The sequence below is a fragment of the Aethalodelphis obliquidens genome, unplaced genomic scaffold, assembly GCF_003676395.1.
Source record: "Aethalodelphis obliquidens isolate GAN/ISIS:26980383/991018 unplaced genomic scaffold, ASM367639v1 scaffold12, whole genome shotgun sequence".
Classification (NCBI taxonomy): domain Eukaryota; kingdom Metazoa; phylum Chordata; class Mammalia; order Artiodactyla; family Delphinidae; genus Aethalodelphis; species Aethalodelphis obliquidens.
This window is the reverse complement of record NW_020837956.1, coordinates 21,629,619-21,656,665: the sequence shown is the minus strand read 5'-3', so window position 1 is coordinate 21,656,665 and position 27,047 is coordinate 21,629,619. Positions and strand designations below refer to the sequence as shown.

The window sequence follows — 27,047 nt, the reverse complement described above, 5'->3', positions numbered from 1 at the left end:
CCCCACTTTAAAGATAAGGAAACTGAGGACCGAAACCGTGATGTGTTACAGTGCATAAGTCTTCACACATCTTCCCGTTGGGTCCTCACAAGGACCCTGTGGGGGTACAGATGGTACACGTAAGAGTTGGGTAAAGCGAGACTAAGGCAGAGCCTGGACCAGAACCCAAATTCCTTGACTCCTAGTACGGTGCTCCTCCGGATCATCTCTGCAGAAGGATTAAAGTTCCAGAGCTGACAAGGGCCTTAGAAGGTCATGTCTCAACCCCTTCGTTTGATAGGAAGAAACTGAAGCCCAGAGAGGTTAAGGGAGTCGCCCAAAGTCTCACAGCTCGTAAACAGCATAGCCTGGCGTTCATACTCCAGGGCCTGTGCTCTTTACCCCGCACCCCGCCCAGCGAGGCGGGAGAACCTAGGAATCCGCACTACCTACTGCCTGAACTTCGCTCCAAAACAGCTGAAGACAACGTTGGGGCACACCCTCTCCCGGGCCTCCCTCTTCCCTTTTCTTTTTTTCTTCCAAATTCGTAACAGTCAAGGTTGCTTATAATGCCCGATTACTCCTATTAGATGCGTCCTAATTGCCCAGCGTAGAGGGCGGCCTGAATGTCTTGACTGTTTAATTTCGTCTTCAAGGCTACTCCTAACAAATTAATTTCAGGGCCGAAAAAACGGGGCGGGGGGGGGGGGGAAGGGGCGGGAAGCAGTGGGCAGCCAGCCACGGAGGGGAAAATAGGCAGGCCGGCCCCGCCCGGCGGCGCCTCGCCCCGGCAAGGCCCGGCCTCAGGGAGGTGCAGATACCCAGCGCGTCCAGGGCGCCCGCTGCTTCAGGCGGCGCCGCGGAGGACGCCGACGACCATGCGCGGCCGCGCCCTCCCTGCGAGCGGCTCTGCGCGCCCGGCTCCCAGCCTCGCGGTGGCGCCGCACCGAACCGCCCGTCTCGCTCTTCGGGACTGTGATTATTTTCTAAAACCCGGCGCCGAGGCCCCTGCGGCCGCTCTCGGGGGCCCCGCCCCGCGCCCCTTCCCAGGGTGGTGGAAGGGGGGGAGGCCGTGGCGTGCTGGGGAGCCGGCGAGGGAATCCCTCTCCCTCCACGTCACCCGAAAGCGAGGGAACCCGCACTCGCGTCCTTTAACGCAAATGACCATCTTTGGCAACATGCGCCAGTGGAGCAGACCAAGGGCGCGGGGCCGGGGGTGGGCTGGGAGGGGAAGGGCCAGGAGCCTCGGCTCCCCCAAACCGCGCCAGCGGTCCGCTCCCACACCCGCCACCCCCTTCCTTCCTAGCACTGGTTGTGCGGCTGGCGTCAGCGCGCCCGGGAGCCGGGGCAGGGAGGGTGGCGCTGCGCCCGCCTCCTCCCGCGCCTCTTCCTCCTCCTCCTCCTCCTCCTCCTCGGCCTTCTCCCTCCGCCTCCCCGCGCGCTCCTCCCTGCAAGGTGGAGTCTGGGGTTGACGTGAGGTACAGGGGCTGGAGAATAAAGAGTGTGGAGTTGAACTCGTGCCATTGTAGTGACTCATCTCGGGCAGAGCGCTGGGGCTCCGAGCAAACCAGAGAGCAAGCGAACGGCGTTCGGCGGGGACAGAGAGAGGGAGTGAGAGAGGCGCGGACGGGCGACACGGGCCCGTCCGGGAGCGGGCGCCGGGGAAGGGGTGCAGGTCCGGGCGCCGCAGCTGTGGCACGGGGAGCGGAGCCGCGTCCCTCTCCGCGCCGGCTCAACTGGAACCCCACCGGCCGCGGGCCGGGCGCAGGCTGCCTTCTTCTAGTCAAGTGTCCGAACCGCTCGAAACTCTGGCGGCGAGTCGGCCACAGGAAGTTTATTCTCAGCTCCTTTTCTAAAAGGAGGAAATAGAAGTTTCTCCAAGCGGGCAGCCTTTCTTTTCGCCTTTTTTTGCCCTGCCTGAAATCGGGGGTCCCCAGACCTGGCAGGCTTGACTCGCCGGGCTCCTATTCTTTTTTACTTTCCAATTTTTGATTGAGCCGGCGGTCCGGGCTGAGCTCCGGTTGCGCGCGGGGGCAGGAGGGCGCGCGCAGGGGAGGGACAGAGGGACGCGCGGACTTTTTAGTGGGAGGGACCGGGTGGACAGCCGGGACCGGGTGGACAGCCGGACCCGCAGCGCTCGTAGAGCAGGAAAGAAGTGCAGCGCTCGGCGCTCGGGGGGCACTGTTCCCGGGGTGTCGCCGCCGAGGGGCAGAAGCCCGGGAGCGAAGACTAGAGCCCGAGGCGCGGCCCGCAGGGAGCCAGCGTTCAGCAGCCGGTGCGCGGCCTCGGCGAGGGCGGGGGAAGAAAAACACCCTGTTTCCTCTCGGGCCCCCACCGCGGATCATGTACCAAGATTATCCCGGGAACTTTGATACCTCATCCCGGGGCAGCAGCGGCTCTCCTGCGCACGCCGAGTCCTACTCCAGTGGCGGCGGCGGCCAGCAGGTAGGTGCGGGGCCCGGGTGCACCTGGCGGCGCGGGCGGATACCCGCCTTCCTCTCGCCGCCACTGCCTCTCTTGCTTTCTTTTCCGTTTCTTGGTTTGGCGAGAAAATTCCTACGGGCCACCATTGTAAGTTCTGGATTTTCGTCTTGTCCTGCCCACACCTCCTTTCATCCCCTCTACCCAACGCCAACACTTTTTTTTTTTTAAACTGGAGCGGCGAGCGGGCTGGAACAGCCAGCAAACCCTATCCTTCACACTACATCTTATCCAGACCAGCTCCTGGAATTGCAGGTCCCTTTCCCAGGAGCCTGTACCTCCTCTCCCAGGAATCCACCTCCATTCTCCTCTCTTTCCGTGGTGGACAAAAAAAAAAAATCTTTGCACCCACGGGCCCCTCCCTACATCTCGGGACCTTATTCTTGCGAAAAACCCTCTCCTTCTCTTCCCCGGCCCCCATCGGTCTTAATTTCTGAAAAATGTTGGGGACTCGGAAACATGGTTGGGCTCCTTCAAGTAATCCGGAGTGGGTGCGGGTTGGCGCTCTGGGAATCAGGTGCGAAGGTCAGGAAGGAAGGAGGAGGTCAGCCTTGATTGGCTCGGCTGCGCCTAGGTGCCCGGCGCCCATCCATCTCCTGTTAGGGTCGGAGAAGGAGTCTGCACTGCCACCAGAAGGGGCGCCTTGTGGGTCTGGGAGTACCTTGGGGCAAGGACGCCTGCAGAGAGAAGGGGGGCGGGGAGGGTGGAGAGACCTCGCTTGGGCTCCTGAGTGGTTCTGGAAGCCGAAAAACAACTTGTTTCTAAAGTAGGCGGACTGGTTTGCACTGGAGGGATTGTGCGTGCGATCTGTCTATAAATACCAGAATAAATAAATACCAGGAGGGTGCTGCTGGGTTGGTGGTGCTGGTGGGGTGCCTGTCCTCGGCAGCAGCCACCCCCCCACCCCGAGGCTTGTGAGGGAGCTGGCTTAACAAACAAGGCCGCTAGAACCTGAAACCCGCCTCAGTCAGGATCTGCAGAGTCTGTAGCCAAACTGGCTGCAGCAAGAGTTGCTCTGGTAAGGCAGTGGCCTTGGCCTCTATACGCCAGCCAACCAGAAGGGGTTGGGGTGGGCTTCCAGGGAGGAGGGACCCTGATGGAGAATAAAATGGAGACACGGTGCTCTTTGGTAACTGAAGAGGGGTATCTTATTCCAGAGTGGCTCCCCGTACCTGGTGAGTCCTCAAAACGGCTTTTCTGTGTCTTCCCTCTACCTGCCCTGGTGTCCCCGTAAGCACCACTGTAGAGAGCCTAGTCTGTGCACTGAGGGTGCAGCCAGTGCACCCCTAATAACGGGTACCAAGGTGATGAGTTTCCAATTTTGTTCCAAAGTGTTTGATTTTGTTTGCTTTGCAGCCCCATTGGTGGTTTGTATTGAATCCAGCTATCGTTAGGCAATGGGTCAGAGTCATTTATAACCCATTCCCTCATTCTCCGGTTCAACAGCCCCCAAAAAGTCCCTCTCTGCCTCTCCGAACCAGGAAGGGATCTTTTGATTTCTCATCTGCTCCTTTGGCTGCCGTTTCTGTGGCACTCATCACTGAAATGTTACAACCTTGCCGCCTGGCTTTTCTCAGACCCTGGGGCCTAGATGGGAAGTCAGACCGGACATCAGTGCCCCAACTGAATAATCTGTGTCACTAGGGCTTTGAGCCCAGGATGTGAGCGGAGGCAATTCCCTGTTTTGGAAGAAAATCAGACAGGAAACCAGTGCTAGGAAGAAGGAAGAGAACTCAGTCCAGCAGAGTGTAATGGGGCCTCATTACCGAAGCAAAAAGCAGCTGTTGGCTAATTCCTAGCATGCTGTAACACATGAGGATTTTGCAATTAGTAATAACTGGTGCACGGGGTTCTTGCATATACGCCTGCCCATTCGGCCCAGCAGCTTGAGTGAGGCGCCTTTCAAACCAGAGGGATTGGCAAGGTATTGTAGCTTTGGACAAGTTTCTCAGCCTATCCACCCCTGAGGGAGGGGGTGGGGGAGGGAGGCAGGGTTTTTTTCTCTCATCTCTGTGACTTTGAGCAGAGCTGTTCTGTGGTCCTAAGGACTGACGCGAGAAGATTTTGTTACTTCCCAAGTCTGTGACCCCACTCTGGCTCGAGGTAACTTTATTGCATACCAGATAAAACCTGTAGTCACTTTATTTCTCTCAGCTTCCTTTACGGGGAGACTTTCCTGACAGTTAGTGATGGTCCTTCTTCCTTTTGTGGCATCTCAGCGGACCAATCAGTGTAAGAGCATTCTCTGGTTTCACCCTGGGCAAGTGAATATTATTTTTCTCTGCTCTCTTTGTTTGTGGGGTCTGATATTCCTGAGAAGTTTGTTGCTGTTTACTCAACCTAGAACATTCCTCTCCTCTCTCACTTCATAAAGCTTGATCTTAACACATGGCCATGAGTTTCAGTGACTTGGGGAAGGTGGTGGGGGGCAGATAACTCTGTTGAAACCTCTGTTCTTGTATATGGCAGGAACTTGAAGCATGGAAAATATTTCCTGTTCCAGTTATAGTTTTAATCTCAGAGGTTGGTCATTGGTGATTTGATTTGTCACTAATAGTTGCACACACCTCCCCCTCCTGGCTTTTTCTTTTTATTGTTGTTGTTGTTTTCTCTCTCTCTCCTAACTTTCCTAGGAAAACACCTACCAGATATATGCCCTGCCTGGCTGCACGACTCTTAAACCGTTTCAGGCCCTGAGCATTACGCAATTCAGCCAGTTACACAAACATAGGTCATTTCATAACTTGTTTTCATCAGCTGGGCCCCCTTTTAATGAAAAACAAAACAAAAACAAGACCCAGAACTTTTCCAAGGCTGCCATTTGTCTGTTCCTCAGATAACTTGTGAAAATAAATCAAGGGGGACAGTTCAAGGAATACCAGACTAGCTCACACACACACACACACACACACACACACGCACGCACACACGCACACGCACACACACACATACACACGCACGCACGCACACACACACACACACACACACACACAAAATTCCCCAGAGTGAACTTTTGCCAACTGTACCCAGGCTGGGACATTCCTCACATCAAAGAACTTTTACCAGAAATGACTGTGATTCCCAAGTCAGCCCCAATCATACCTCTCTAGTGCCCCCTACGGGACATTCTTAGAAGAACTATCTGGGGAATGTATTTTTCCAGCCCCAGAGAGTGTTAACCTGGTGAGTTTTCGGAATTCTTAGGATTTTTTTCTTTTTAATCCAGGACAAATAAATGGCGTATATTTAACAGTGGTTAACTAGGAGCTGCTTGACTTTGAAATGCAGTTTCTTTTCAACGTAGTTGAAAAGGGAGTGCTTTTTTCTTTCCCTATTTTGACATCTGTCAGCACAATGTCTTCAAATTCCCAAGGCTTGTTTTCTTGATATTGTTTGTATTAGGACATTGGGAATTTTATTTGGGGAGGTGGTCTTCAGAATTGGTGGGAAGGTGGGAGGTGTATATTAAGGGTCTGGTGCCTTTTTTTTTTTTTTTTTTTTGCCTTGATCTCACAGATGTTGTAGATTAGGATCAAACGAAATGTTATCCCAGGAATTTGTCTGTTCCGCTGATTCTTGATGGTGGAAGTCAGTGTCACTGTTTCATCAAAGTGAATGGGGTGAAACCGCAGTCACGTATTGTCTGAGTGGCAGTTGAATTTTCCTATCCAAACTCCTGAGTGCATTTCCATTACTTTATTTCTGCCTGCCTCATTATGCAAGGTGAGTGTAAAGTTAGGAGGCTCTGTTTTTTTCTTTTCTGTCTTATTACAAACACACCCGAACTTACGCATCCAAATCACTGTTGTCCCCTTCATTGTTGTTCCTTGAGAAGACTAAATACTTATTTGAATGCTGTGGCTATTAGATTCAGAAAGGTTTTACAACATCCCTCTTTGGGACTGCCTTCAGCAAATTCTTTTGAAAACCCTCCCTCCTAACATATCTTTGTCTTTTGAGGGTGAATTTGATATTTGGAAGTTATCAAAAGATCTGACATATAAAGAACCAAGTGTGATGTATGAGGTCTGGGTGATCTTCTGGGTCCAAAGCAGGGTGTGACCCCGAATCCTGTTGGTCTTCATCTCAGGAGTCTTCCTGGGACAGCAGTCACCAAGACAAGGCACACCAAAAGCAGGCACCTTTGCCACCTCTACCTTAGATTTCCCCGCTCTGTTATACAGGAGTAAAGGTACTGATTTTGAGAATTCGGGAGGCTACCTTTCTGGTCTATTTGTTGAAAGAAAGAAAAAGAATTCGTGTTTAATGGATGTGTCTCATCTGTGTTGTATGTGGTATCTTTTGATGGCCACAGCATTTCAAAATGACGGCAGCTGCCCTGATTGAGGCAAATATATCTGTTCCAAACTCCATTCGGTAACTCTGTCCCTCTTGGACTCACTGGGCTGGAGAGGGAAGGTGTAAGACTCCTCTTGCCCGCTGCTGTCTCGCACCCTGTCACGTGGCAGTGACTTGGCCACGCTCACCTGCTGTGGTTGCAGAGAAGATGAGATGGCATCCCCTTCCCGTGGAGTGCAGAGCCGTCCCAGGATTGGTGGAGGTACAAAAGGGATCCACAGAATGGTGGAGAGAGTCCTCTCATGCTTTGGAGTGGAATTTCTGTCCAGAAGGGCCCTGGGAGGAAAGACACTGGGGAACCTGCTGGAAACTCTGTGTCGATCGCCTTGTTTTCCTTGCTTTTTTCTTTTCTTCTTTGCTGTGCTTCACCCTGGCAGTTAGGTGAAGAAAGATAGCATGATTCTTTCAAGTGAACCTGACAGGAGGCAGGTCACCTGAGATAGTGTTTGTAAAATTTGGGGAAATCACGAGTTATTAGGACCATTTCCATGGTGAGCTAAGTGGCTTTCCTCAGAGAGGAACGAAAGGTCAAAGGTCAAAGTGATGTCCACTGCAGAATCTGTGAAAATTGGTTGAATTCCATATAGAAGGCTTTGGAGAACACCCCACGTTAAGTAAAAATACAGAGCATTTGAGTCAAACTGGACCTCAGCAGGGTTATTCTGGGGCATTTGAAGCAGCATTTGCCCTGCCTTCTCCTCTTCCCCAAGCCAGTCTCCTGGGATGTTGGAATTTTCCTTTTCCTGTGCTGGGAAACTAAAAAAAGGGGTTCTTAAGAGAAAGAACCCAGTCTCTTCCCAGATATGCATAATCATTTCTGCCTGCCGAGGCAGGTCACAGGTATTCATGGGGTTCATGGCTCGAGTGCTTTGTGGCCCAGTCAAGAATCAATCTGATGGAGAAATACCTGGCTGAGGTGATGGGCCCAAAACACCAACTCTGACTTCCATCTCAAATGCCATTTCTGCCCAGCCCAGGAGTTTCTGGGATAAGCCCTGCCCCATCCACGTCTGCAGAAAATAGGAACCCAAACCCTACTTCCTGGACCTTTCTACAGAAGGCCGTGGTTGTGACCCTTATTTCTGAATGCAAGGCCCTGCAGAGTTCAGAAAGGTCATTTTCCCAAATTAGCAACTGCTGGGCTACAGGGACCTGTCTGACCTGATGAAGTTGGGTGGCCCTAGGGGCCCTGTGTTCTGAGCTGTCTTTCTCATAGGCAGTGGGAGGACACACGTACTTACTGAGCGGCCCCACAGCTCCCTTAAATTCAGGATGCTTCAGGATAAGGAGGTTCTGCTGCCCAAAGACCTGCAGCAAGGCTCAAAGGGCTCAAACTTTGGCTTCAGGTTCTGGAGATTCAACCTGTCTAGTGAGAGTCCATCCCTTCACTCCCTGGGTTAGAAGAATAGTTGTGATTTTTTGCTTTCTCACTTCCCCTCTTTATTCTTTTTCCAGTAACCTGAGCATGAGAGATGAGAATGATCCTCTAGGACAGAGGCTGCCAAACTATGGCCCGAGTGTTTTTGTAAATAGGGCTTAAGAGAGCACAGGCACGCCCGTTAGTTTACATCTCGTCTGTGGCTGCACTCACGCTAGTATGGCCAAGTTGAGTAGCTGCAACAGAGACCTCATGGCCCCCGGAGTCTAAAATATTTACTATCTGGCCTTTGACAGCAGAAGTTTGCCAAGATGCTCTAGGAGGTCGGTGGGGGTGGGCGGCAGTTTGTCCTTTTATAGGCATTCTTGCCCACCCAGAAGTCAACAGGATGACACAGTGAAAGGAAGCATTTGGAGGCTCTGCCAGGCTGGAATACCACACAGCCATCCAGCATCTTCGATTCTGTCCCTATAGGAGGAGCTTCCGGGGGGCTGGAGAGCCCCAGGGGAGTCAAGTGAGGGTCCTGGGTTCCCACCTGTAGCCCCCCACTCCCAGCACACACCTGGTGCTGCATCAGGGATCAAACCACCCTAATGCCCGCAGCTGGGAGACCCCATCTTGGTTTCTGTTCAGTGTTAACCTGTTCGTAGAGAGCCGTGATTTCTCCCCCGCATGACATTTGACTGATTCTTGGGTCTGTTGTCAGAGAAGAATGCCAGGCTAACTTCTGGCTTCACAGACTCCTAGGCCCTCCTCTCCTCTCCAACCCCAGTGTCGCTTTCTGAAAAATACCTTTGGAGTTGGGACAAGACACATCTGTCAGATCTCACTTAAACTTCTGTGTGTCTCAGAGAGCCTCCACCTGCAGACAAAAGCCTTCTTTATCACAGCACCAGTCCCCTCAGGGGCTAGGACGTGTTTTCCTTGCAGTTTAGAGCCAGTGTGTTCTCCAGATGGCTTTACCTCCCTCTGAAACAAGTTGTACATGCATTCAGAGGCAGTCATTACCTACTGCCTTGTTTTTATTGCTGTCTTGTTTTGTCTAGACCAAGCCATTGCTGCAAGGAGTCTGGCTGATGGCTGGGCACGGCCTTCCGTGGACCTGCCATCACAGAGTGAGTGGACCGGAGGGCCCCGAGAGGGGCTGGGAGTCAGCCACTTAGTCCTAAGGGATCTTAGTCTCTCAGCTTTGCATCAGCTTTTTGGCTTCCCTCTCCCAGCCTGAAATGGGAGCCCTTTTGTTTGTTTTTTTGGAAGGAGGAATGAATTTCTTGGGTGCTTTCCTGAAAGGAAAGCTGACAGTTCCCCCACAGAAGTGGAAGGTCACATTAAACCATCCTGCTGGATGCCTCGGGTGTCTTTCAAACCAAGGACCGGACTTGGGAAGAGAAACAATAAAAATGTTGGGTGCTTCCCAGGAATGAGAAGCTGGCATTCTCCCTGGGGCCACCACTTTTGCACTGTAAGCGCACAGACACTTCCAGGGACGATGCATGTTGAGGATGGTGATGGTGGCGACGGTGGTCGTGATGACAATGACGCCAGCTTTCGCTTATTTGGAGCAGCGTTTCTCAACCCTGGCTGCACATTAGAACCTCCTCAGTCATTTTTTTAAAGCACCTTATCAGAACCCCACCCCAAAGCAATGCATTTAGACCTGTAATGGTGAGGCTGGCTCCGGCATTGGTGTTCTTAAAAAGCTCCTCGAGTATTCTAACGTGCAGCCGGGGTTGAGAGCCGCTGGTGTGCTGTTAGAGCCCGTGACTACAAGCAGCTTCTTATTTAATCCTCGTGATAGTGCAGTGAGTTTGGTGTGACTGCTCCCCTTTCCAGACAGGGAAACCGGGTCCTCAGTGATCCACCAGGGCCTCAGATCCAGGCCTCCTGACTCAGACTACTCCCCATTCTCCCTCCCAATCCAGCAGCCCAAGAGAAACATAGCTGCCTGGGTTTTAGTGCTTCTGCACAAACTCAGCCGCTCACGTGTTCTCACTGCCCTGCCTCCTCACAGCCAGCCCTGGTTGTCTGTTTTTCCTCCTTGAAGATCATTTCCCACTTGTATCCTTCCGTGTTCACTGCATCCTGCCCTCCTTCACACACACATACCCAGATACACCTATTACTTTTCAGTGAGCTCCGGATAAAAAGTCCAGTTGTCTTTGCCTTGGGAGGTGACTCAGAATCCATTCATTGCACTGGGCAGCTCTCCTCACGGACTCCCAGAATCCATTGTGCTGGTAGCTTCACAGAATCCCAGAATCCACTGCACTGGGCAGTTCTCCTCACGGACTCCCAGAATCCACTGCGCTGGTAACTTCACAGAATCCCAGAATCCACTGCACTGGGCAGCTCTCCTCACGGACTCCCAGAATCCATTGCACTGGTAACTTCATAGAATCCCAGAATCCATTGCACTGGGCAGCTCTCCTCACAGACTCCCAGAATCCATTGCACTGGTAACTTCACAGAATCCCAGAATTCATTGCACTGGGTCACTCTCTTCACTGAATGCCCCTGACCTGGGGCCCCAGGGAAGTCTGGGAGGTGAGACAGCCACATTCCACTACCCAGACTAGGGTCAGGCAGCTGGCAGGGGAGTGAGCAAGGAAGGGTCCACAGCGAAGGGTCCACAGCTCCCTCAGCTGCAGTGAAGTATTTACACAAAGCAACCCGGCTGTCGTCACCAGGGGCAAAGACCGTGGTGGTGGTAGCTGCCGTTGCTGCTGACAGTTCTAATCCTGGTTGGTCTGATTGGGCCAATATAGGGGAGATGCTATAGCATCCATGCTAATGGCAGTGGGATTTCATCTGGGGTCAACCAGACCTGTGGGGAGTCCTGGGTGAGGGAAGGTCTGTAGGGACCCTTGGTGGGGATGACCCTGATGCTCTGTCCGAGGGCAGTGGGGATGGATACCAGCACTTGGGGCTGGATTTTGAGGCAGGAAAAAACAATGCTACAGAAGCTTGTGTTGCACTATATTTGAGAGACCTAGCCTCTTTGTCAGGCTGAACTGGGTTTGAATCCTGACCCCACTGCTTATTAGAACGTGGCCTTGGATAAGTTACTTAATCTCTCTAAGCCTGAATTTCTGCCTCTAAAATGGAGATAATGGTAGTTCTTACCTCAGAGGGAAAATTAATGGGACAATCTAGGTTAAACACTACCATGGTGCCTGTCATTTAATAAGTGCTCAGTAAGTGTTAGTTATTATTGTTGTCAATATTTCATCCACCAAGTTAGGGAAGAAAGGATGTGCAGAACCTTTTTGTGGAAACAGGAATTATCCGAGGCTGAGGGTTTCAGGAGGGGAGCTTTCTCCCGAAAATCTGGAAGTAGGGGATCTTTCCCTTCTCCCTCCTGCTCGCTTTCTAGTAGCTGCCCTGAAGGAAGGTCAAGCCCAGCTGCTGAGGAGCATGGCCCATTTTAGCTTTTGTACTCTGTCATCATCTTATATTTTAAATAGAATGCTTCCTGCAGCATGTTCCACAGAGCTCTGCAACGTGGTCTGGGCATAAATTAAGTGACAGGGAGAAAACTCAGAGCTAGCAGCAAAGTTTCACACAGACACGCCTGTGAGCACAGATAGATATGTAGATAGATAAAGAGAGACACAGTGGGTCTGCCCCAAGCAAGATGGGGGTGAAGGTCAAGGAGGACAAGGACAGCAAGGGGAAGTCTGGCAGCAGACGCTACCACTTTCAGTCTCATGGGTCAGAGGATATCTTTTCATGGACCTGGTCTCACCCTGATGGGGCCACAACCCCATCATGAACCTGTTTGGAAAGTAACGAAAGCAGACATAACAACCTTCCTGGTGATCCTCGTTGCTGCAAAGCAGTTGGTCGGCAAATCTCCTCAAGGGATCCTAAGCTGGTACCCTTGGGAATAATGGCAAGTGACCCAGAAGTTCAGGAGGCCCCGGGTGGAAGGCCTGCTCTCTTGCAAATGGGGGCCTAGCTGGCCTGGAGGGCTTCAGAGAGGACCTGCTGAGTGTGAGCTGCTAGGGACCACATGTATCCTAGAAGCCATTGGAGATATGACCACATCCTCGCTGAGCCAGTTGGGGATGGAGTTTCCAGGACCTCAGTCAGGGAGCAGATCTGACATGGGGGTCCCAGGAATAGTTAAGATCCCCTTGATTCTTGGATGTGCAGGAAGTCCACCCAGTGTCTTGACCTTGGCTTCCCAGGCTCTGACTTTACTTTCTGCCAGTTTTGGCCTCCTGGCTCTGCTTGTCCTGTTCTGCAGTATTTATTGGCTCAATCCTACTTTTCTCCTCATTTCAGAAATTCCGGGTAGATATGCCTGGCTCAGGCAGCGCCTTCATCCCCACCATCAACGCCATCACGACCAGCCAGGACCTGCAGTGGATGGTGCAGCCCACGGTGATCACCTCCATGTCCAACCCGTACCCCCGTTCGCACCCCTATAGCCCCCTGCCGGGCCTGGCCTCTGTCCCCGGGCACATGGCCCTCCCAAGACCCGGCGTGATCAAGACCATTGGCACCACTGTGGGCCGCAGGAGGAGAGATGAACAGGTACAGTTCCTATCAGGAGCCGCATTGGTGGCTTTCCAGGCCTTATAACGCAGTGTTTTTCTGAAGACTGGCAGGGAGCAGGGTCGACGTTCTGGGAGCACTGCGGAGATGAAGGAGCTCAGGACCAGTGGAGGCAGAGCTAGAGAGCTGAGAGTCAGGCATTTTGCCTGTGTCCCTTAGAATCTGTGTCTTAGTTTCCTCAGCTGCAAAATGGAGATAGGGTCTTGCTGGCCAGGACTTGCTTCCAGCCGAATGAGATCATGGTGGGAAAGCACATAGTGAGTGGTGAGGCGTCAGCACATGGGCAGGACTTAGGCCCTGCCTATAGCAGTATCATTCTCTGATAACTTGGTACAGGGCCACAGGACAAGCAGCCAGTGAACCCTGGCTGGGAGCTTTCTGGGGAGTCCTTAACTGTCTCCCAGTATCTGGTAGATACCCAGCAGTCCTAAAGGCCCCCGCCCCTTCTAGACCAGTACTGCCCACACTACTTCCATTCTCCCTGCATGGTTCAGGCCTCCAACTCAAGGCAGGACCCCGTTTCAAGTGCCTGGGATGCACATTCCGGAAGTGGAGGGACTCTGGGGTCTTTGGAGTCTGCTCAGCTGCTTGAGCTCCCGGGGCTGGGGGGGGAGGTGGTCAGATATCATCAGCCTTTTTTTTCCTCAAGGGGCTCAGCTTTGAGCAGGAGTCAACCTGGCTGAGAGAGACGCCAGCAAAGGGTGGGGCCTCTGCTCTCTAGGTAGCATCTACCCAACACTCAAAAGGCCCGTTGTCTGTATTAACAGATTACCAGGGCAGCGATGGCCCCCTGCTTCCCAAAAGAGAAATCAGAGTCATGCATAATTCCAGAAAGGAGGGAATGAGCCTTCCAAGAGCCCCATCTGTCCCCCTTCACAGATGACACAGCCAAGGCCTGGACACAGCTACCTGGGGCTACTTGGCAAGTGAGCGGGGAAGCGTGGCCTAGAACCAGGCCCCTGGACCCCTGTGCGGTGCTCTTTCTCCAGCACCATGCCACCACAAGTCCAGGGAAGGGAGATACTTTGGCAGTAGAATCCCTTTTTCAAATGAAATGTTAGCTTGAAGAATTACTTCAGTTACAGCTTTGGAACCCCTCCCCATTTCAACCACTGTCCACCTCCACTCCTTGTTCCAATACGAGGACCTTTCAAACGTGGTGCCCAGTGGATAATTGCAGATCCAGTGCCACTAGTCTCCAGGACACTTAGAATCACAAGGGTCACTGCTCTGAGGAACCGGAAGCTTTCACAGGAGCCCCGTTCCTCTGAGGAAAAAGCTGGGCCTTGTATCCATTACATGTTGGTTTGTTCTATTAGTGGCAGGGCCCTGTGCAGGGGCAACATGGAGGGGTGTGTGTAATAGACAGTAACAGACACAGCTCCCGGGTGCTGTCTGCTGCTGGGGCAAATGGCCAATATCCCCCTCACTGCTGCTTTCCATACCTGTAGTTATAAATATTGCAGTAGCAGTGATCCTAAGGTCCTCTATTAAATGTGCTTCCTTCAGGGAGCCCGGGGTGCTAAGCTTTACAGTCACTGACGATTTGGATTCTCCCTGTATGTAAGGGACCCCTGAGTGAGAGCCGGGCTTGGGAGGGACTCTTGGGTTAGCAGGACAGCAAAGCAAGATGTGCTGAATACTCTTCATCCTTCTCTGGGCCTGGCTCACACCAAGTCTAGAAGTTTATATCTGGAAGAGACTTTGGAGACCAGCTTTTCTATAATTTTCAATAATTATAGAAAATTCAATAATTTTCCCTCTGCACCTATTTTACAGATGAGGAAACTGAGGCCCAGAAAGAAGGGCCTTGTCCAGGCTCACACAGTGAGTTAGTGGCAGAGCCAGGACTGGAATCCACCTCTTTTGACCTTCAGCCCTGTGGTTTTCCTACCGCACCACCTAGGCGTGCCCTAAGACAATTTGGAGAATTTCCTTCCTTTTTTGAGAGGGAAAGAGAGAGCCAGAAGTGTTTTATCCCATGTCAGGAGTTCAGATAATCGTCTGGCAGCTTGGAGGAAGCCTAGGTGGCGGCATCCTAGAACCTTGGCTCTTTGGGTTCCTAGCCCGAGGGTCTTTTCTCAGAGGCTCACTTCTGCCTTCCCAGCCTCCCCCAGGGGGAGGAACCTGTTACCAGGGACTGGCCTGGTGCCTCACTGCCCTCCTCCGTAACCTGCCCCAGAGGCTCCCTCTGAGGCCAGCAGTGGCGGGGAGGGGCGGGTGTGTGTGGCTTGTGGATGGGTATGTGGTGGTGCTGACACACTCAAGTTGTAACCGTGTTGTCACCACCCCTGAACACTTCCTAAGCCTAGAGCTCCCACAAGTTGCCCCACACCTCACCACATAGGGGCGAGGCTTCTAGGGCAATTGGGAGGTCAGAATTTGTCCAGAAGCAGCCAAGGGGGAACGGAGGCCAAAGTGGACCAGGACCAGCTCTCCATCTTTTCTGCCCCTCATCAGTGAAGGAGGAGGGGGGCTAGCTGGGCCTCAAGGGGAACCCTGGTAGCCTTTCAGTGCTGAGCCCTGAACCCACGACTGCAGCAGGGTTACCCTCTTGGACTCAGGTTGAGACAGGGTTAGGAGTAGCCAGTATTCAGGGCCTTGGCCAAGTGGCCTTGTGACCTCAGCTGGTCTCCACAGAGAACAGGGTGCCTGAATCTGTGGACTCTGGGTCTCCAATTGACTTGCTGCTCAGTGAGTGCAGAAAAGGCATCAGAGAGGAGACCTCTGAATTGCATCTTCTTCTTTCTAGCACTTTCTAGTTTAGAGAGGACTCTCACACTGCATCTCATCTGATCATTGCAGAAACGTTGTGGAAGGCAGGGCAGGTCCTATTAACCCCATTTTACAAATGGGACTTTGAGGCTCAGAAGGGTCAGTAATCTGTCCAAGTCCACCCAGAAGTGCCACACCTGCGTTTGGCTCCCAGCTGCCTGACGCCTCTCAGAAGGGAGACCGTGGAGCCAACGGCTCTTTGGGTTCCTAGGCAGAGGAGGGACCTAAGGAGGGAAGTAGAACCGGGACTCCAGCGTGGACTCCAAGACTGGGTCTCTGGAAGGGGCCTGAGGACTAACAGAGATGCTACTGGCTGGATGGGCTCAGGTCAGTGCGCACCTCCTGGAGGCTGCTGCAGTGATGCTGTGTCCTGTTCAGGACGTCACAGCCACACACCTTCAAGGCTGCAGGGAGCGTCCTGGGGACTCTGGCCTGGGCCCAGCCTGGGCAGTGGCTCCCTCCCTCACAGGATGGCTGGTGGTCCAGGCAGCATCCGTCAGTGGGGCGGCTTCTCTCTTAGCCCCTCCAAAAGTGGCTTTGGCCCTTTCCCCATGTATCCCTTGAGGGTAGGACTCAGGTCTTATTCCCCCAGAATCTTCTAAGCCCCAAGTACTGTACTTGGCATCTTGTAGGGGTGCCGTCAGTCTGATGACTGAAGGGGTGGTCTGTCCTTTTGAACTGCTTTCTGCCTTGGCCCCCAGCCATCTCCTCACATCACCTCTGCGAGGGGCTGGTGGCCCTCCTCTGGAAGGAGGGCTCTGTGTAAGCAGAGTGTCAGCCCCGATGGTGGGGGCAGAGTTCTTGCCCTCTGGCCTGAGCCGCGGGCCCCTAACCAACCTCAGTGTGAGGAGCTGCGGGGGGATTTGTGTTCACTTGATCTGTTGACAAACCTCTAAGCCCTCACACTGTGCCTGGCGTGCAGAAGGGCTCATTGGCTGAATGAGTGGATGTGGTGGGCAGCAGGGTTTAACCTGCCTCAGGGCCCCTCCTCCTTTCGCTGGTCCCGTCCAGCCCGGCACTGTGCCAGGCTCACGGGTGAGTCCTCGGGGTTGAAGTGTGAGCAGCCAGCGCTCGAGGGCTGGCAGAGGGGCTTGGGAGTGGGGTGGCCCTCCCTCTGGCAACAGAACATGCCCCCCTGGGTGCTTCCTACTCTGGGCCCAGCTACTTAATCACGTGGAGATAATGAGGCTCGCAGAGCAGGCAGGGTTATGGGGAGGAGTAATTAGGCGGAGAGTGGAGGAAGCTGCGTAAGTGGGTGGGGCGGGCCTGGCACGAGGGGACTCTGCGGGAAGCAGTCCCAGCCCGTTCTCTCGGGCCTTGGCACTGAGTCGGGGCTGGCCTGACACGTGCTGCCATCATGCTTGGGCTGGTGAGTCCCTGACCCATGGCTACCCTGTTCTCCCTTCAAACACGCGACATCACCTTCCAGGGGGGATTCAGCTCTAAACGCCCTCCCAGGCGTCCACACAGCAGTGAGCCGCGTGTTCTGGGCCTCTGAGCCGCGCTCCTCTTGCCTTCGGCCCTCCCCTCCCCAGTTCCAGAAGGGCTTCTTCCCCTACTTCAAATGCAGTTAAAAGCCGAAAAGGTGGTGAGCCATTTATCCGAGCGTAACCGTGATCCTTGACCTTGGCCTCTAGCTGTCCCCGGAAGAGGAGGAGAAGCGTCGAATCCGGAGGGAGAGGAACAAGCTGGCCGCGGCCAAGTGCCGGAACCGCCGCCGGGAGCTGACAGAGAAGCTGCAGGCGGTGAGGAGCTCTGCGTGGGGCGGGCGCATTTCTGGGCGGGCCAGAGCAGGGACCCCAGGGCTCCCGGCCCTCCCCTCCTCCTTGCCCCTAGTGGCTGACATGTGAGTCAGTGCAGACAGAAACATTGCTTCCTTTTAGCACATGGGTCAGCACTGCCCTGATTAAAGGAGAGGGCTGGGGAGAGGGAGCTGGCCTTTAGCACCAGCCTGGGCCCAGAGAGAATTGGACAGGCTTCTTGGGCCTGGTACCCTTTCTCATTCAGCACCTGTGCAATCCCTGCACTGAGACCTGCTGGGGCTCCCGGGTGAGGGATGGCAGAGGGTGTTGGCATTGGCGAGCCCAGGAGCCAAGGCAAGCCCAGACCTGCCTCCTCTGGGGCTCCTCTTCCCAGGGTGCCTGCCACCAGCAGGAGTGGCCCGGCCTAGCTTCAGCCATCTAGTTTGGGCGGGCAAGCATTGTGGGGAACTGCTCTCTGGGCTCCTTCACCCCTGCAGGGGTCGTGACGCTCTCTAGGTCTCATGGAGATGGGTCACGTGCAGCTGAGTTGTACTGTCTTGGGGTTTTCTCATATCCTTCGTGGCTGGGAGGGTTCCCTGCCTCTGCCCTGAGCCTGAAGCTGTCACCTTGGTACCTCCTTCTGCCTTTGTGAGTCATTCTCCCCTGCTGCCTAACTGCCCACACCTGGGGGCCCGTGGCCCTACCCCTCCCTCTCAAAAGCTTGACCTGACCAACGTCACATAACTCCCTCCAGAGCCCCGCCCTCCAGGATGGGCCGTATGCCGTGTGGGGGAAGCCCAAAGCCAGGACTGACTCTCCTGGGTGGAACGTGTTCAAAGTGAGGAGATGAGGGAGACTCCGTCGGCAATCCTTGCAACGACCAGCCAGGATGGTGCTTTGGAGATCATTGCCTTGCACGTCCTATTACTTTATTTAATCCTCCCAGTTACCATTCACCGGCTTCTGCTTCCCTTTGTCCATCCTGGAGCCCTCGCTCGTGGGTCTTGAACGTGCACGGCGTGAATCGCGCGGTGCCTGTAGTGGTGCCCCGTGGCGGCGTTAGAGGCGGGGAGGAGGAGTGGCGGTGCTCCGATGTCACGCGAGGCGGATCCATGAGTGCTCAGCACTCCCCGGGGAGACTCCCCCAGCAGAGCCCTCCCTACCACTGACCTTGCAAGGAGCCATGCCCCCTGGGTCTCCCCCAGGTGCTTCTGCCACCAGCCCCAGAAGAGCCTGCCCCCCTGAGGCCCCTCAGCTTTCCCCCCACCTCCCTAGAAGCCTCACACCCAGCTCCCCCGCGCCTCCCCACCTACGACCCAGCCACCCAGGCCCTGAGCCACATCCTCCACAGGAAGCCTCTCATAAGCTCATGACATTCGTCAGACCCTTGAGACAGATGGAAACTTTTTTTCACTTCGGAATGTGCTGTACTCGGCTGCTTAGCGAAGCTCTGGCCCATGTCATCTCGTTCTCAAACAGGAATCTGTGTTCGGGAAAAGTGGGGAAGAGGCTGGTGACACGTGCCTTTCCGTATTCCATAACGACCCCCTGCATGTGCATCTGTTGCTTCTCTGGCTTTGTGTGAAAGGAAGGGCTGAGGTCCATGCCAGCCTCACGTGCCCGCTCAGGCTGGCAGGGGTCTCATCTGTTAAAGCTCGGGGGCTGAACTGAATGTTCTCCCGGGCTTCTGTGAGTCCTGAAACATATGCTTTCTACTTAGAGCAAAAAAGGGAAGAGGGACGGTGAAGATCCAGACGGGATGCATTGAGATCTTCCTATAAGCCGGGCACTGTCCTGGGCTTGTGTGCGCAGACAGAAATCTGCACTGCCACGCAGCTTAGAATTTAGTGTCCATGTGTCCACGGCGAGCGGGATGGGGCTGAGGAGGCACGAGGAGAGAGGGGTGGAGCTGCATGCTGTGCCCCCTTCCCCCACCGGATCTCACTATTACTCACCCCTGAGGCATACCGGGGGGCGGTCCTGGCACCAAGGCAGAAGAGCGTAGTAGCATGTGGACTCTGGAGTCAGCTACATTGGGGTCAAATCTGGGCTACCCTACCTGCTTGCTCTGTGGCATTGGGCAAATGATTAAACCTCTTGGAAACTCAGTTTCATCTGCAAACTGATACCTGCAGGTTGCTGATACCTGCTTCAAGAAACCGCTAGGTTGAATGAGATAATGCCTGTGAAATGCTTAACACAGTGCCTGGCACAAAGTAAGTGCTCGATCATGACAGCTACGATCGTTAATTCACCCTTCCTCCAAGCTGACTTTCCTCTTCTCTCAGTCTGGAGCTTTGGAAACAAAAGGAAACCTTAAACGTGCAGGTGGGCTGTGAGCTTGCTGCCTTCATGGTCTGTCCTCTGAGCACGTGGCTGGCTTTCCCTTTCTCAGCTGGATTTGACAACCCCCCAGCGCAGCCCCTGCCGTCCCTCACGTACCCCTCTTCCCCTGCAGGAGACGGAGGAGCTGGAGGAGGAGAAGTCGGGCCTGCAGAAGGAGATCGCCGAGCTGCAGAAGGAGAAGGAGAAGCTGGAGTTCATGCTGGTGGCCCACGGGCCCGTGTGCAAGATCAGCCCCGAGGAGCGCCGGTCACCCCCGGCCTCCGGGCTGCAGGCCCTGCGCAGTGGGGGCAGTGGAGGGGTAGGCGCCGTGGTGGTGAAGCAGGAGCCCCTGGAAGAGGACAGCCCCTCGTCCTCATCGGCGGGGCTGGACAAGGCCCAGCGCTCCGTGATCAAGCCCATCAGCATCGCTGGGGGCTTCTATGGGGAGGAGCCCCTGCACACCCCCATAGTGGTGACCTCCACTCCTGCCATCACCCCAGGCACCTCGAACCTCGTCTTCACCTACCCCAGCGTCCTGGAGCAGGAGTCGCCTGCGTCGCCCTCTGAGTCCTGCTCCAAGGCTCACCGCAGAAGCAGTAGCAGTGGGGACCAGTCGTCAGACTCCTTGAACTCCCCGACTCTGCTGGCTCTGTAACCCAGCTCCCAGGGGCGTCCTCGTCACTGCCTCCTTCCCAGGGACCAGCACCTTTCAGCACTCCAGGGCCACGAGGTTAAGAAGGGGACCCTGCCAGAGAGCTCCGTGGTTCTGGGGAGACCCAGGTGGGATTTGGAAGTGAGGCGCTGGAGGACTTGGACGATCTCTTGGAAGTCACGGGACCTCCTCCCTCGTTCATCTTGCAAAGCAAATCCTGTTTCTTGAAAAACGTTGGACAACTTGGTTCGGCGGACCCGGGCATCTCTCTGGCTTCTGAAGAGCCTGAAGCTGGTGTGGACCGTTCCCGTCCCTTTGTCACGACATGTCTCTGGAGTGATGGTGTCTTTCTCTGCCCCACCAAGCATGCTCAGTGCCTTTTGGTTTCACCTTCCCACTATTTGCCCCTTCCTTCCCCCAGTGTCAATTTCACTTCCTCTTGGTTCTTATCAAATTTGCCATGACATTTCATCTGGGTGGTCTGAATATTAAAGCTCTTCATTTCTGGAGATGGGGCAGCAGGTGACTCTTCTGCTCGGGCTGACTTGTCCAGAAGGGGACAGTCAATGTGCAATACAGAACCTTTCCTCCCCTGACACTCCCGGTCCACCACCATCTCCAGAACCACCAGCAGGGCTCCCTGAGCTCTCGAGGAGATGCCGCCATCGCTGGGAGGCTCGGAGGACCCTTCCTCCCCATCCTCGGAGACGGCTTTTGGAGGAGCGGCTTGGCCAAAAGACAGGGTGTGAGTGAGACAGCCGGGGCGCAGATTGGGTTTGCCAAATGCCTAATTACCGGGCCAGGAATAGTGCCAACAGTCCACATGGGTGTCTTGAGTAGGACGTCTCCTGTAATTACTGCCTCGCCGTTCTGCCCCGGACCCTTCTCTCCGGACCAGGGAGGCATCCCTCCCTAGGAGCCACAGATCGCTCCAAGTCCCTGCTGGCTCTGCCCTCCTCCACTCTGCCTCTCAGGGTGATGCCACCCACGGAGGTTTAATGAGCGTGGGCCTGGCCCCTCCCCAAGCCTCAAAAGCGCCTCTGCTGTGGACAGAAATGCAGGGGGAGGAAGGAGGGAGGCAGTCGGAGTGGGGTTCGCCTCGCAGCAGCCCCAGCACCCGCTTCTCACCTCTCACCCAGGTGCCTGTTCAACCCCCTGTGGTCGTCTGCTACCTAATGGAGCTAGTGCTTTTGCTTGTACACTCCCCTGCCCCTCACCCCAGCGTGCTCCTCAGATCCATCAGCCAGTTGTGAGCAGCTGGCCCAGAGCTGTCACTGTGGCTTGCAGCGTACATGCCATGCTTGGGGGCTGCTGAAATCAGAGATGAGATGTGTTGCTTCCCGCTGCAAGCTAGCTGCTCCCTTCCCATGGGGTGGGGGGCAGGGAAGGGGTCCTCCAGCCTCGCCAAGAGCACAGCTCAGCAGAGCTCAGCGTGGTCCCCGCCTCCCACCCCTCAAAGCCTTTTTCTCCCCAGGGTTGATCTTCCAGAATGAGCTTCTGCTGGGCTAGTGCTCTGAGGGAGACCCCGCTATTGTGATTCAGCTCTAGAGATCATTGGATGATAATTTAAAATTATATAGATATTATTTAAATCAACCCAGTGGGGGTTAGAACTCAAAGTTGGACTCCGGGGAGAGAGAGAGAAAGAGAGCAGTGACATGGTTCCCTGTTCCCTATTCCCTTCACGTACCCAGGCCTGGCACGCGGGCTGGCATTTAATGTCCATTATCCACTTGCCATGCACTAGACACACAGAATGGAACAGCCGAATGCCTAAAATACACAGACTGCTGTGACTGGGAGTGACGTGTGGAGAGATAGGGCATGAAGAGAGAGGAGATTAAAAGAAAAAGTATTTTGTCCCCAAATGCTTTAAAAATGTTATTTCCCACATTCCTTGGCTGTGACGCTGCCCTCCCAGTTCCCCAGAGGTTCTGGGCGGGGCGCTCCTAATAAGATTGGGCCACTGGGTTTCTCTGGCTTCAGATTAATCAAGGACGCGGAAGTCAGCAAGGAGTAGCAGGAGACGGGCAAAGAGAGCTGGGGTGCGCTCAGCTCTGAAAGGCTTAATCATCTCAAGTGGTGTTTGTGGCCAATTGGGAGCTATTTGCTGCTTTTTGCATATATATATATATTTCTTAAACGAAGCTGCTTTCTGGTGTTTTATTTCTAAAAGTCCCTTTGTGCCCCACTTTGCACAGCCCTGATCCCAAGGCAGGTCCCGGTATGTGACTTGGGGCCGGGCTGGACATGCCCGAGACAGTGTCTGGCTTTCGTTCCGATTTCAAGCTGCGTTGGCTTTGGGACCAGCAGAAAGCAAAAGCCCAGCCGCCTCTCAGGATCTTGAGGCCTCCGGAGCCGTGTTTCTATTCAGGACCCTCTAGCTTTGTTCTGGGAGGTAGTCTGGCTTCCCCAAAGCCAGAGGTTATTCGGAGAAGGCGGAATGTTCACACCTAACGCACTAGTGTACCCTGAGTCACTTCCTCCTGGCTGTTCTCCAAGTTCACACCAGACCCAGGCCTGCCTCCTCCTCTTCCCCCTCAGGGAGCAGCCGCAGCGGGGAGGCCTTTGTGCTCGGGCAGGGAACCCTGTGCTCCCCCTGTGTCCCCAGCCGTGAGGCAGCTGGTGTGGACTCCAGTTGGGCTGCAGGCAGCTCTGGGATGGCATAGGGCAGGCACCCCTTGACAGGCTGGTGTGAAACACACCGTCCCCTTGGCCACCTGGCTGGCCTCTCTGGGAATAGTCCTCTTCCTGGCTGGGTGGATGGGGACAGCTGCTGACACAGGAAAGAGAGGAGATCCCAGGTGAAGTTCAGGCGATTGCCAGAGCCAACTCAAAGCAGAGAGTTCACTGAGGACGTTTCCAGAAAGAAGTCATTGTTCTGCCTGTGAGACAGGCCAGGTGTCTTCACTGTGCCCAATAACACAAGCATCTCAACGCCAAGAACCATCAGAGGCTACTGGTTCCCTTTCTCAGGCTTTGGGGAAAGGAGTCTCCTCTCTGCTCCCACATGGCTCCATTTTAAGGATGAGCTCAACTTCCAGGCATTGGGACTTTTCTCCCATTTCCCTGATGGACCACCAGTGCTTCTTGCGGTCTCATCTTGTAACTTTCAGGTTGATTTCCTCCTCTGATGAGACATCCACGTGGCCTCTTTAAGAAGGAAAAGAATAACACCTACTATGTGCCAGACGATGTGTTAGGCACTTATATATATATATATATATATATATATATATATATATATATATATATATATATATACCTTCTTTAGGGTGAGACTGAGCCATGAGGACTTCCCTTATTAAAAGCCCACAAGTAATGAATAAACAAAAACACTTGGAGGTGAGAAGGTCTTTCTCCAAAGATCCGAGGCAAGATTGCCTTCAGTCCGAGGTTTGTTCTCAAAGACCCATCCCCTACAATATCCTTCCACCTCTAAACTTGTTTTCCCTGGGATGTGCTCCTTTGCACTCTTCAGATGGTTGACCTGAGTTTTATAGAATTTGTGGACCAATAGGATACGTGGTGTGTGTAACTTTCTTTTAAAAACTTAAGTAAAGGGGTCTTGCTATTTTCTGCTTGTTGAGTCTTCTTGGCATTCATCTTAAAAGCCAGCATCTCACTATTTATTGACAGGTCGTGTGTGTGTGTGTGTGTGTGTGTGTGTGTGTTCGTGTGTACATTTCCAAGTGTGCCCATGTCCTCCTGCACCTTTTAAAAAGGAAACCCAGTCACCCCACTACCTATTTGACATCTTTTCATGCTTCTAGTATTTTGGTCATACATCAAAAAGGGTTTTAATTTTCTAACGCTGACATGTTCAGGAGGAGCTGGGTCAAATTTTGAGCGGGGCGTGGGAAGGGGAGGGGGAGAAGAAATTGACATTTATTTTATTATTTATTTTAAATGTTTACATCTTTGTGTTGTACCAAGCCTGAGTAGAAACAGATAGCATTAAAATGCTCAGTTCCTCTCTCCCTCTCTTTCTTCTTTATAATTTTTTTAAAAATTTAGGCTAATGATACTTCTTTTGTTTCTAAAATGATTTGTGACTTGTGCTGTATAAACTGTATAAAAAAAGGTCTGTTTTGAAAGATGGACTGTCATTCCTCTAGGGACAGGGGTCACCAAGAAGTCTACATTGTAAGAGAACCTGCCCTGTTCCTCAAAAAATTATTTTCTCTGTATGATTAAAAGTTTATTCCATTTCTTTTAGTTTGTGGTTACTTGATATTGAGGAAGGAAATCTTCACCTTTGTATAAAGAATAGGTATCAGGGTGTCTTTTCTGCAGTGAGAGATGTATATATAGTATTTTGGATATAGTAGACAATCATAAGCTTTGTGCATCTGTATTTGAGGTATGTCGATGATGTGGTGTAAAGACTGCTATAAGATCCTGGAGGCAAAAAAAAGTTGTACAAGATTCCTACAGCTTGATGGGGAATTTATCTTTCTGAACACCTTGTTTTCTTTCTTTTTTTAAGTATTGGTGGAATGGTCCCATTGGAAAGGCTGCTAAATAGGCCTCTCCAGGCAGGACTGTGAGCTCAGAAATCTTTGTATACTTTTGAAAATTGAGGAGTAGCTCTGCTCTAAAGCATCTCTGGTGGTGTTTTGTTGTTGTTGTTCTGTTTTGTTACTTTACTGTAATACAAGCCTACAGTATTTGCACTAAAGAAAGCTTGTTAGAAAAAGCTTGCTGCTATGGAAGAGAGAACATATTACAACTTTTTTTCCTTTTTTTTTTGGTTAGCTTCTCCACTTTCAATTGAGTAGCATTTTGTAGAATAAAATGAATTAAGATTGAAGAGCCTCTGATGGTTGGTTTATTCTGTGTTTTCTTCCCATCTCTCCTGCCACGTCTCCTTTTTTCTTCTAGACTTTTCTACCTTTGGCCCCGTGGGCAGAGTTGGTCTCTCTGGTGGGAGTGGGGAAGCAAGGAATGGCTCCCCGGGAACCTCTTTCTGCAAAACTGGGAGGTGAGCTGCTGGGAGGGGCTTAGACCTTCCCTGCCTCTCTCTCTTGCTTCTTTCTCTTCTTGACCCTCTCCAAACCCTCCCAGTCCTTTTTCCCACTTCTCAGGGCCTGATTCTCAGCTGGCTGCCAAGTGCAAACCACTAATGGTTCACAGTGCTGTCCCTTCCTGGGGGTACTTTGGATTATATTTCAACAAGGTTGCTGGAAACTCAAGAATCTTCAAAAAACCAATTTAAGGTATCGCTCAGATGGTCCAGGTGGTCACGTGAGGTCACGCGCAGGAAAGGCCTCTGGAAGCAACCAAGGTGTGCAGATAAGTGGGGTGATCACATCTCCGGACTTCCTTTTTGAATAGAGCCGGTTTGTTGGGTGTGGAACACTGAGAAGTGTCAGCCAGATCCCATTGCCCTGCAGACCAGGAAACCCCGGGGTAAATGGGGGAGCATCTATTCTGGGCGCTCGTTCCCTTTAATATAAACAGTAGGGAGGCACACCTGTCATTAGTTAGCTCTCGCGATGGTTGGCCCCAGCTGAGAGTCAGGCCCTGAGATGACGCCACTTGCTCCTAATCTGCGTAAGATGAGCCCAGGGTGTAGGCCTCGTTTCCCGGAGGACCCAAGAGCACTGGACTGTGAGTCACAGGGGCCCTGAATCCTAGGCCTGCGCCCACTGCTCATAACCTCTCTGAGCCTTAGTTTCCTCTCTGTAGAGGGGGAGGGTAACAATAATACTGTGAGAGCACCCGCGTGGGAAGGATTCCCGTATCTCCTTTCCCTTTCGAGAGGGCCTGGAATATAAGGGAACGGGGCACTCAGAACTCTCGGCACCGGGCCTCCAAGCCGCCTCTTCTGCCCGAGTAGACAACAAGGAAAGGGTCTGGGGTGTCTCAGTGGTACCTGTAGTTTCCTGAGCAGCTGACGTGTCTCTTTGTGAGTGTCAAGGAGGCAGGTGCTGGGAGGGTTCGTGTCGGCTTCCGTCGGCTTTCGGGATTATGCTGTCCTGAGAGAAGCAGGCGTCTCTGCTCGCCTCTCGTGGCTAGGCGCTTCTGTGACATTTTTCATCTTCCAGTAACACTTCGAAATCGACTTTGTTTGTTAAAATTCCCACCTCTTCACTCACATGGCAATTAGAGAGGCTGATGGTTGCCAGGCGCTTATTAGATGGAGTCATAAGCAGTCCTGTTTCTTCGGGTGGCTGTCGATGCCTTCAAAACATGCAGACAGCTTTTTAGTCTTTTATTGAGAAAAACAATAAGGGGCCACCTCCACTGGGCTCTAACAGGGTCTGCTGGGGAATTTGCAATTCCTGCTGAGTCTAGGCTGTCTTGAACTGGTCACTGGTTCAGCGACCTGGTTTGATGGTAAACTCTATTGATTACATATCCAACACAGTTGGAGTTCTAAAGATTAAGCGGGGTTCTCTCCCTCGGGAAAGACGACTTGGTGAGCGACTCCCGGGACTATCCCCTTTTGCTGGACCTAGAGTTTCCCAAGTGAACACAACTTTGTCACTGGGCTTTCTTTGTTTACTGGACTGCCGCTGAATAAGGGAAAAGGAATTTCTCCTGGAGCTGCTATTTTCCAAGGCCGTCAGCAGTGTTTGTCTCTTGGGTTACTGAATGAGACACGTATGTGAAGGCATAGGAGAAGGTATGAAGTGCTGAAAAAAAAAAGGAGACTTGGTTATAAAGTTGACTGATGCCCCAGCCACTGGGCTCTGGGCTCCCGGGCCATGTTTGAAATGAAAGGGTGTGATTTCCCTTTGGGTCCTGCGTCTTTAAAAGATGGACGGGTACTGGTATGTGGTCAGCCCAG

At 53.1% G+C, this 27,047-nt stretch overlaps 1 protein-coding gene across 7 annotated transcripts in view; it reads left to right on the top strand.

Annotated features, from left to right (window-relative positions):
- Nucleotides 1-22,398, top strand: part of FOSL2 (FOS like 2, AP-1 transcription factor subunit) — a 31,107-nt gene extending 8,709 nt beyond the window's left edge. The window contains exons 1-5 of one of the 7 annotated variants that reach the window (XM_027113509.1): nucleotides 1,462-2,424; nucleotides 9,244-9,312; nucleotides 12,485-12,736; nucleotides 17,170-17,277; nucleotides 19,733-22,398. In XM_027113509.1, coding sequence (XP_026969310.1) covers nucleotides 2,323-2,424; nucleotides 9,244-9,312; nucleotides 12,485-12,736; nucleotides 17,170-17,277; nucleotides 19,733-20,254 — 1,053 coding nt within the window. In that variant the 5' untranslated portion in view covers nucleotides 1,462-2,322 and the 3' untranslated portion in view covers nucleotides 20,255-22,398. Of the gene's footprint in view, nucleotides 1-1,461; nucleotides 2,425-2,473; nucleotides 4,385-6,420; nucleotides 7,022-9,243; nucleotides 9,313-12,484; nucleotides 12,737-17,169; nucleotides 17,278-19,732 lie in introns of those variants that run through there. The other 6 variants (XM_027113514.1, XM_027113511.1, XM_027113510.1 and 3 more) reach the window with 6 other exon arrangements.
- The last annotated feature ends 4,649 nt before the right edge of the window (nucleotides 22,399-27,047 follow it).